Below are 10,739 nucleotides of genomic sequence, written 5' to 3' on the forward strand. Positions count from 1 at the left end.
GGATGCAAGATGTAAACAAACAAGCGAAATTAAGTCAAAATTATCATTAAGTATTTTGGTCGCCAATAGTTTGTTATTCCAAATCCAAGGTGTTCTGTATTTGTCATTGCTTCGAAGAAATCGCCTAATACAGAACATATTGACATATTTTTTAACAAAACGAAGGAAACTCTTAAAACGTTTGAAACACCAACAGGGAAATCCACGTAAACGAAGATCTGTATGGTTTAGGCCAGGGAGAACCGACCAGTGGTGGATCAATACATACCAGCTTTATAACAACCCATTTGATTGGAAAAAAAATTTTCGTATGAGTAAGGAAGATTTTAATAAACTTTGCGATGAATTAAGACCCTTTCTCACACCTGAATCCAATACACCTAACCACCGAGCTTTATCATTAGAAAAGAAAGTTGCTGTCGTTTTATATTTTCTAAAGGACACCGGTTCTATCTGGATGACAGCAAACTCTTTTGGGATACACCAGTGTACTGTTTCTAAAGTGGTTAAAGAGGTGTGTGCAGCTATAACTATGCACCTGACACCGAAATTAATCAAACTACCTGAAACTTCTGAAGAGATGTACAAAAAAGCATCAGAGTTTGAATTAAAATATGGAATGGTGCAGGCATTTGGCTGTATTGATGGAACACACATTCCAATTAAGACACCAGGAGAATGCAGTCAAGATTATTTTAATTATAAGCAGTTTTTTTCACTTAATGTCCAAGCTGTTTGTGACTTCAGAGGTATGTTCATGGATGTTGATTGCAGATGGCCAGGGTCTTGCCATGATGCTAAAGTATTTGCCAATTCAATGATCAGCAAAAACATGAAGGAAAATCTCTTGCCAATAACTCACAGTTCCCTTTTACCTGGTTATGAAAGAATTCCAAATTTTTTAATTGGTGACCCTGCATATCCCTTGTTACCACATTGCATGAAAGAATATGAATCGTGCAAGACAAACAGTCAAGTTATTTTCAATGTAATGCTGAGATGTGCACGTAATCCTATAGAGAGTGCTTTTGGAAGACTGAAAGGACGATGGGGAATTTTAACAAAAAAAATAGACCTTGATTTGAATATTGTACCACTGATTGTTATGACATGTTTCACTTTACATAATTTCTGTGAAATAAATACAACAGTTATAGATGAAGAGCTAGTCACAGCTAACATTGAAAAACATAAGAATGATGAAAGCTTAAACAAAAACATTCCAGACCCAATATACTCAGGCAATACTTCTGAAGGACACGAGATAAGATCATTATTGACTGAATATATCAATCAAAACCTGCCGGACTCATACTAAGTGATAGTGACTTGTTGCTGAACTATATAATTGATATATATATATTAGGAAATTTTTGTTATTTAAAGTTTGTGTTTATGCATGTTTTATGTTTTTAAAAAGTTGCAATTTCAAATAAACACTAAAACTGAAGTTTCCTGGGGTTGTATAGAAAAAGAAACTCGAAAAGGAAATTCCAGTGTGCAGTAATATCTTACAAGTCAAAGAAAACTCTATTCGTAAAACAAAACACATTTAACAAAATTTGGGACTTTAACTATATACGTATATAATATATATTAGTAGTTCACTACTTTACCTTAACTAATGTGGTGCTTTAATGATGTAAAAACAAAACAAAAACTTTATGTTAATAAATATACATGGCAAAACATTAAATGGTTAAGTTTGTAATGTCTAGGAATTTAAAAAATCTAAGTATGTGGAACTGGATTGTGTGCTTTGGCTATTTGCCTTATTGGGGGCATTGTTATTACTATTAGATTGACTTGGAAAAGTAAGGTGTGGGTAAACCATATTATGTGAAGTTTGTCTCCTTGGAGAGTTTGATAAAGCCTCAACTGATCTTCTCATACTTTCGGCTACTTCAATGAAAGAGGTACTCATTGCACGTATCGCTCCTGCAAACATTTCATTAGATTGCTTGATCGAATCACAAAGCTCTTTACGAAACATTGCATCTTCTCTACTTTCTTTTAATAACAACTGATCCCGCTGTCTGGCAGACAAACTTTTTTCCAGATGTTGCCTTTTGTCGTCAATTAGTTGGAAAGGGTCCTTTGCATGAGGTCTCTTTTGCTTTCCTTTATTCAAAACTGGAGTTTGCATAACTTCACTTTCCAAATTCTCATCATTGACATCCTCAGTGTTTGAGGAGGTAGACATACCCCCAGTTGATATTGTATCATTCTCGTCATGGGGAGAATCTGTACTAAAACCAAAATTTGTCACATTTACAGATTGACAACCAAAGCGTAATGGCTGTGTGGAAGCTGAACCACCATAAATACTAACAAGTTCATCGTAATACTCCACTATTAATTTTCCAGACCCACTTCTAGAACCACTTAATACGGCACTTGAAAATGCTTGCCTAATTTTTTTAATCTTCTCCATAACACGATTATACCCCTTTTTAATTAGTCCTTTTTCGATTTTTATGGCAGCTATAATGTTGCTCCTGTCCTGTTCACACATATCGTTGGTTATTATTGTAGTTTTTTCTGGGCCAAAAAGATCAACGTCCTCTATATTCTTTCGAGCCATCATTACGCGAATTTCCTCATACTGCTTAGGTTTATCAGCATTAAAGTCCTTATTATTAAATGTCATATTGACTTTGTATTCCTTTAGGGAATTTATTAGCTGCTCCACAAGTTCTGAAGTCCATTTAAACTTCTTGTCTGCTGCTTCGCTCGCCATTATTGTTTTTCTTCTGTTTTGGATGGCAATGCGCATGCTTGTCATTTCCAACCCGGCCCTGGCTCGGCAAAGTGATATTATATGAACCGAGTCAACCCACCTAACCAACCCGTCCCGGGTTGAAAAAACGAGCCAGCTCGCCTAGGCGGGTTGACTCACCTCATATAATGTCAAATATTTTTTTGTAGTGATCTGCCATTATGCCGAGCTGTTTAATTTTATCATGCTGAGCATGTGGCGAGCCAACACCGAGCCAACCCGCCTCATATAATCAGGCTCTAAGTATCTGAGGAGCCTGAAGAATAACTTAGTATGACGAATGGAATGGACCTTTAAAATGCAATTATTACCCGGCCTTTTTAAGCGACACTAAATTTGTGTTCAGCCCGTTTTTCCTGCTTAATTAAAACGTTTAAGGTGATTCGTTGCTTACGAATTTCTTATCAAGATAATCTAGATTAGAAAAAAATTGTTAAATTATACATACCAACCCCGTTTCCAGCGCCTGCTGTATTTTTCTTTATACGGGGGTGGCAAGCGATATAAAAGAGACACAACAGATAAACGCCTGAGACTACGTGTTCAGAGATCTGGAACCCATTAGCAGTTATAATATTAATTCTTCAATAAGGTGGGGCAATATTAGCTGCTTTATCGTAGAAAAGAATCCGCACGTCACAATCATAACACTTAACTGTGGTCGCAATAAATTACGCTGGAATGAAACAAGGTATATTTTAATTTTTACAATACAACGTGGACAATGATATCACCATAATAAAAAAATCATTATGTAAAATATATTTGTTGCAAAACACATTACTGAAAAGATCAAATACGTCAACCTCATTCCCAGCCCCTGTTGTCTATTTTTTTATATCGGGGACGGCGCGAGACGAACATGGTCCCGGAGGAGGCTGGTCTGATATTAAACCTGGTGATTGGCGCGCTATAGAAAACATTTTGGCGAGGCGGCGAGCCTGTGACGAACAAGGAGAAAGCCGTTCGTATTAAAATGGCGGAGGAGCTGTATCATGTTTTTTTCAAAGTGAAAAATTTAATAAAAAGCATTACTAAGCAATGAAAGTACAAGAAAAGACATCATAAAGTCCTACTGATTACAAGAAAATATTTCTATAGCTGACAAAGTTCAATATCTAGAAAAGTAGCTAGTCAAGATAAGACCAAATAGAAAGCAAATGAATTTGTTTCCAAGTGGTGAGGTGTAATCAGGTTTATGCTGAAAATAACATTAAAAAAGATTACTAGCTGAGGGACACAATATCAGGTTGTGGTAAGTAATGTTTTATAACTTTTTAGTTAGCATAAAATACATAAAAAGCCGGCAGGTTATTCGTCAGAGCCATTTTACCATTGCATGAACATTGATCAAACCTAATTCAAAAAAATTAAACAAATTTACTTAAAAGCTGTTATGGAGTACTTTTAGACCAATCTGATAAAAGATAATTTTTCACGAGGTATAAAAATATTACACAGGCATATTGAGAAAGAGAAACCTATAAATTTTAGGCAAATATAAAATAAAGCGTTTGCATAAAAATGTAAATTTCGCCCGAAGTAAATTGAAATCGTAACAGTGCCGGCGAGTTTACACGAGATACACACCCGGGTGTGTGGGTTCGTAATTCGGAAATTCCCGAAACAAAGTGCGCAACAAAATGTAGATGTTGCAAAAAAATATCAATTTCGCCAGTCTTTCTTGCATCAGTAACTGAAAACCTAACGTTTTCATCGTTCTTAAGAAACAAACACGAATGGTAAAGTGAAGCATGAAAATATAGCTGAGGAAGCCATGGTTACGACGCAATGAACGACGGCAAAACAAGCAGATGGAATAACAACGGTCACGTGCTTAAATTTAAAAAACTTGATATACGTTCTCCAGCTAAAACAACAGAAAAAATGTTGTTTTTCTTTACGTTTTCATACGCATTATACCCACATGTTATAAGTTGCAATGCTAAAAAGGGAAAAAAATAAACTTACCCTCAGCGTATTTCCAGCTTTAAAATCGGAATTTTGAAAAACAAATCACAAAATAAGCGTACTAATTATAGGCTATATTATATTCGAATTTAAGTTGAACATATTGGGGCTGAGAAAGAAAAAAAACACTTTTTTTACCGGTTTCGTATTTTACCTGACGATGCGTAACTTACACATGGCTTCGTAATACTTAAGTTTACTGTTATAATTTTTCTCGCTGTTTTAAAAAATCAATTGGCAAAATGTTACTCCGTTTCGTGTGAGTTGTTATCATGTGTACAGAGTGGTCACCCGCATACAAACAATTTATTTTTAGAAGATTTTGACAAAATTTTAGAAAGAAATGGACAGTTAATAATCAAGTATTATCTAACAAATACAAACATGATAAAAAAATCAAAATGTCAGGATAAATAATTTTAGGAGGAATCGATTTTCAAGGTTTATATTTTAGGTTAGGAGATTTTTGGAGGGTCTCCATTTTATTGGGTTATTCAGGAAACTTTAGGAGGTGGGACAACTCTGGTATAACGGAGGAGAAACACCCATCACGTCAACAGTTTCTGTAGAAAACGGTCTTCATATGTAAAAGAAAAAAATAATAAAACATATAACAAAAATATATAAAATATGCTAAAAAATATTTCTAATTAAAATTTTCGAAAGGTTCGCTAGACGTCTGCGGAAGACATAAAAACGTTACAAAAACGTAAGCTTTTACTTCAACATCGCCAATTTACAGGAAATTTTTTACGATCTTTAACTTCGCTAAGATGAAATTGTAAATTGCAAGGATTTTCTGTTTTTACTCTCCATTTCTCCAGACACGTCTGTTATGGATATCATGCGTAAGGTTATCTGCGTGTTATGCATCGATAAGGGTACAATTTCACAGGACAATGCTTTAACCAATTCATCGATCCGTCTTTTTTGTAATGCATAACAGTTGTGTTCCACGAAGCGGAACGTGCCAATCTTCACCGTTTCGTTGCATGGCCATGTTGAACTTCAGACGACTCTATAACGAGAAAACGATCAAAAACTGAACATATAAGATTTTTTTTTTTTTTTTTTGGGGGGGGGGGGGGGGGGGGGTGAGATGCAGTCCCAGTAAACGCAAGAAATTAAGCGACTGATATAGCTTTAATATTAATTAAAAATGATTAGCTTTTACGCATTACCAGGTTAACATATACTTATACTTGGTAAATTTGAGAGGCGCTTAAAATCACGATGGTGCTACATCGACATGATAAGTGTTGTCAGACTTGTGTGTATAGTTATGTTGGATTTGTGCAGCGGCTTGACAAATTGAAAAGTTTCGTTAACGGGAGAACTTTTACAAGTAATTAAAAAAAAAAATAAAAAAAATGAGAGGGAAATACTTTGGGAAAGAATAAATGTCTCTTTCCAAAGTTTCACTTAGTGAATCAATTTAATATCGTTTAACGCGGCAATCAATACCATAGTAATTTCCTTTTTAGTGATAGGCCAGATATTGACTTCAGTTTAGTCAAAACCTATGCTCGCCAATTTTTTAAAAAGCCGTCGTTTGCAAAGTAAAAATCTAAAAATCTTTTTTAAGAAACAGGCTTTTTGCAACGAAGTTTTGATTAGTTAACCTACTTAACCTAAAATTGAGTTAAAAAATACCGGCAAAAAGTTAGTTCGTTAGTTAGTCTTGACAAAAACTTTTGCTAGATATGACTAATAGCTGAACTTGAAAAACAGCTAATAAAAGCGACAATTAAAATGTTTGCTGAAGCAGAAAAAGTTTAGGCTCCACTACGTATGATAGATCTCAATACACTTTAAATGTTGCGAAAACTAGCAACATCTCTCAACACAGTGCAAAATAAAATAAACCTACTCTGAATACAGGAGTTCCGTCAGGTCTTACGTTTTTTAGAATATGTTGATTCGATTGTTGAAACCTTTGAAAGTTGGCTGTACATTGAGCGTCCAAGTGATACAAGTGGTCACGAAATAGGTCACGTGATACCAACTGAATACCGAAGTTGTGATGAATCAACGTGTACAATATGTAGTAGTCATCAACAACGCTAAAGTGAGAAATTAAACGGTAAACACCACACCACATGTTTAATTACGCGAGAAAAGGTAGAAAGGATGGGAGGCAAGCATGATACAAAATGTTAGTAGCTAACATGTTTTACAGTTACATCGACATGAAAGAAAGAATCTCAATACGCCATCACATGGCGTATTGAGATAATATTCTTAAGAGCATGCAAAAATGATTTACCATATTGTAAATCCATCAATATTATAATTAACTTTCCACTATTTTAAATGGAGAAAGCAGAGACTTTACGGAATAAAAACGGGGACCACCTGCAACGGCGTTGTCAATAACGTTTTAAAAAAGCTTGTTGTATGAAAAACGCTAAAAATTGATTACGAAAAAGTAAAAAACGATATCGTAAAATAAAATCAAAACAAATCTGGTTACTGCAAAAATTGCAAAACAAATGAGAAACTGACAAGAAGGTTGGAATTGTTGGAATTCATCCATTAATAGTAGAGAAATTATATAAACTAGTCGTTACCCGTAGAAAAATCCATGGGGTCGTCCGTCTTTAAATAACACGCTTTTCGTGTGTTTGGTGCACGACACTTTTCTTGCGGATAGACAGACAAAATACGGCTATTATTATAGAGAAAAAAAATAAAAAAACAGTGTAAGATCTGACCTTGATCCTACAAAGAATAAGTTGCATGTTTCATTCAAGTACAACATCAACTGCTGGACTCGTTTATTAGCCGGTGGCACTTCTTGAGCAGTAAGAAGTTCTTCTTTCATGATCCCTGCACAAAGTATGAGTATTTTCATGTCTTGTGCAACAAAATGTTTTACAATGTCATGAACCTGAAAAATAAGAAGAAGAGAAGAAATATCAATTCTCAAATTAAGTTTTAACATAAACAAACTCTGACCTACTTCAACGAGAAGATTGTAGGACCTATATTATTACTTGCATTCTGTTAAAAATGGTAGCCGAATCGCTACCTTGTGCTAAGAATTCACGAAACAACGATGACCTAGATGTGAATGACGGGCGGTATTTGAATGACCGGAATATGCACATGGCAAACCAGCAGACTCTTTCTCGAGCTAACGACTAGAAGGTAGTTAATACGTTATGAGTGGAATTTTTAAAATAAATGACAAATTCTGTAACAGTATTTGTTGTACGATTGTTGTGCAACTGTCATGCGAGATTCTCAACAATTTTTATATTACTGGAACCCAAGCAGTTATCTACAAGTCAAGCATGAAATTAGAAGAAAGATTATAAGGGTCACCTGCATCGGATTGAAGCCATGCTTGACATATCCAACATTTAAAGCATCAATAACAACATCAAACGGACCTGTTGCTATCAAATAGTTTTTCAGTTGGTCTAATCTAGCAAACAATGGACCAGAAAGGTCCTGAAAATTGTCCTCGCCTACATATTTCGCCAGATTATTTGTCTCCTCATTCGTTTTCGACTTAGCGTCCATGGTAAAGATATCATAATGTTCAAAGTACTTAGATCTGCTTTGAATGTTATGTTTGATGTTGATGTTTGTTTTCAACGGTCTCACATCTGTTATTCTAGCAGCGTCTTTACGTACAATCGATGCTTTTATTAACGTCATTAAGCTGCGTTTCAAGTTCAACAATCCACTATCAGAAATCTCAACAGGTTTCAATCTTCTTGAACAATTTCGGCACACACCTCTGAAATAAAATTATTTATACATAAATTATATATTTATGCATAAATTTGGTCAGCAATGTTTCAGTCAGTAATGAAAATTAGACATTCCATCACAAAATTCCAAGCTTTCACATTTTCTTCCATCGCATTACGAAATTTTCTATTCTCCTTATTAATGTTATGCGAAAGTCAAATGAATTAGCTATGCTATAAACTAGTCGTTATTACGTGAAAAAATCCACGGGAATTCGTCCGTCGCTACTTCCGGATAGCGTGTTGGGGTTACGGACTGACAATTGGTATTATAATATACATTAACGAAAATTTTCGGCGGAAAATGTTTAGGCGGAGAAACTTTCGGATACAAAATTATATTTCAGCGGAAAAATTTTCGGGCAAGATTTATAAAGTTAAAAATGTATGGGTAAGTCTTCTGAACGGATTTCAACCAAATTTCAAAAGTAATGATTACGGGAAATGACACAAAAGTAAACTAGAAACATTTATAGTGTGCATATATTCAATCAAGATTTAAAAAGGGTCTTCGGGATCCAACTTTATAGATAGAGCGTGAGAAATACCAGCTTCGTCGAACTTTTTATGCTCGTGAAATTTGAAACTATCAAAAATAATAACTTCAAAAACTGCAGTTTTTATTTTTTCTGATTACCCTATATATAATTTCTATACACTGGTCCTTTTTAAAAAAAATAGAAATACAAAACTTTTGGACAAGAAAAAATCCGAAAGCTTTTCCGTCCCGAAAATTTTCGTTCCTAATGTAGCTACAACTCACGTGCTTTCATCAATCTTCGTTGACTCGATTTTCCATGTACAAATCGGATCACTACAAAAAAGACTTTAGCTTTTAAAATTTGATAAAATTTAATAGTAACCAAAATTATATCAATTGTTAAATAGTATATAGGGGGATCTCACAAATTGCAAAGCGCCTTTAAACCGTCAACTAAGCCTTCTACAATTTCTCAAAGTCGTCTCTAGAAAAACTCACCTTTTAAACCACTCCTGTATCGTGTCGACTGTTCTCGGCTTTAAATCATTCGTACTGTATTCTTCAAGCATCATAAAAATCTTGTTCACAAAACTTTCAATGAATTCATTATTCCCTGTATGTCGAATTTCGGCGCAGAGCGATAACACGTCTTGTAAGATCTGGTCTTTATATTTGATCTTCATATTCTCAATAATCTCCTGCAAATACAAGTCCGCCAGATCGTATTTTCCTGTTTTCAAAGACACTATTATCAAAGGTACATAAGACCGCGAATGAACTTCGACATTTGGATTTTTTAACAAGTCATTAAAAATTTTCTTAACTTTTTTCAACTCCAATTTCTCGGCAAAATGCCTCATCAAAATGGTATATGCAGCTTCGTTAAGCATATCATGCTGGTCAATTATCCTAAAAAAACTTAGTAACTTTTCCTCGTCTTTTCTTACTAGAAATTGATACAGTATACCACTCAACTGGTTCATTCTGTTATCTAGCTCGTCCAATGTCATCTGTTTATGATTGATGTTGCCCAGTATGTCTTTGCCAAATAAAAACAGGTCCTCAGGATCTGCTTCAATGCTATCCTTGACAGCTGATCTCAGTCGTTCATTTTTACGAGTTCCAGTATGAAATGCAACTCGGGGTAAAGTTATTTTCATACGATGTATTTGTTTAGTAACAGCTGTATAATTTCTATTGCAAGTAGCTGAGAACAGTAGCTGATATGATTGCCTCATGAATAGAAAGTTCTTGGATTTTCTTCCTGTTGTTATTAATAACTTCCGCCATGGCATGATTTCAAATACTGCTGAACTAAGAAATTGCTTTTATAACATCTGGAACATTAAAATAGAAAGCTAGTGGTGAAAACGTAGTAATATTCATTATCAAGCTCAAAAAAATATTTAACAGATTTAAAACTTGTAATTTTAAGAGATTTTAGAAGAACTTAGGTTTTTCAAGCTGTTCATTTCGAATTGTTGTCATTTGAAAATAATTGGTCGGTCCTGTTGCAAGATGGGCAAAATGCTTAATTTTTTGTCATAGAAAACGTAAGAATAAAAAGTGACCTTTAAAAAAAGTTACCCTTAAAGAGTTTCAATTTTTTTAGGCTGTTGAGGAGATTTTAGGTGTAACTACCCTGTACAAAGTTAGACCACCAAAAAGGTAATGCAATGAAAAATAATAATAATAATCTATGCGTCTGATTGTAAATTCACTTTTACAAATTTCTTCTTGTAAAGAG

At 34.5% G+C, this 10,739-nt stretch overlaps 2 protein-coding genes across 3 annotated transcripts; one reads left to right on the forward strand and one right to left on the reverse strand.

Moving 5' to 3' along the window:
- The first annotated feature begins 310 nt into the window (after positions 1 to 310).
- On the forward strand, positions 311 to 1,318 carry LOC130653823 (putative nuclease HARBI1). The gene has a single exon (XM_057456328.1). It carries the CDS (start codon positions 311 to 313, stop codon positions 1,316 to 1,318), a length of 1,008 nt encoding a protein of 335 aa, XP_057312311.1.
- A 3,992-nt stretch (positions 1,319 to 5,310) lies between these two features.
- Positions 5,311 to 10,732, reverse strand: LOC130655836 (uncharacterized). Of its 2 annotated transcripts, none has more exons than XM_057458647.1 (6): positions 9,491 to 10,732; positions 9,275 to 9,325; positions 8,078 to 8,498; positions 7,465 to 7,640; positions 6,651 to 6,813; positions 5,311 to 5,768 (listed from the first exon to the last, which is right to left on the reverse strand). In XM_057458647.1, exons 1-6 carry the CDS (start codon positions 10,285 to 10,287, stop codon positions 5,664 to 5,666), a joined length of 1,713 nt encoding a protein of 570 aa, XP_057314630.1. In that variant the 5' UTR covers positions 10,288 to 10,732; the 3' UTR covers positions 5,311 to 5,663. The 2 variants fall into 2 exon arrangements, with proteins under 2 accessions (XP_057314630.1, XP_057314629.1); XM_057458646.1 differs by having other exon boundaries at positions 6,621 to 6,813.
- Between the last annotated feature and the right edge of the window lie 7 nt (positions 10,733 to 10,739).

This window comes from Hydractinia symbiolongicarpus, chromosome 8, assembly GCF_029227915.1.
Source record: "Hydractinia symbiolongicarpus strain clone_291-10 chromosome 8, HSymV2.1, whole genome shotgun sequence".
NCBI classification, from domain to species: domain Eukaryota; kingdom Metazoa; phylum Cnidaria; class Hydrozoa; order Anthoathecata; family Hydractiniidae; genus Hydractinia; species Hydractinia symbiolongicarpus.

Bases quoted from the DNA above. Each gene is read 5' to 3' on its own strand.
- LOC130653823 (XM_057456328.1), top strand. From the start codon at position 311: ATGAGTAAGGAAGATTTTAATAAACTTTGCGATGAATTAAGACCCTTT.
- LOC130655836 (XM_057458646.1), bottom strand. From the start codon at position 10,287: ATGCCATGGCGGAAGTTATTAATAACAACAGGAAGAAAATCCAAGAAC. The intron at 8,499-9,274 runs GTGAGTTGTAGC...ATTTTATTTCAG, and splicing joins ACGAAGATTGATGAAAGCAC to AGGTGTGTGCCGAAATTGTT. The intron at 6,814-7,464 runs GTCAGATCTTAC...TTCTCACTTTAG, and splicing joins TTATTCTTTGTAGGATCAAG to CGTTGTTGATGACTACTACA.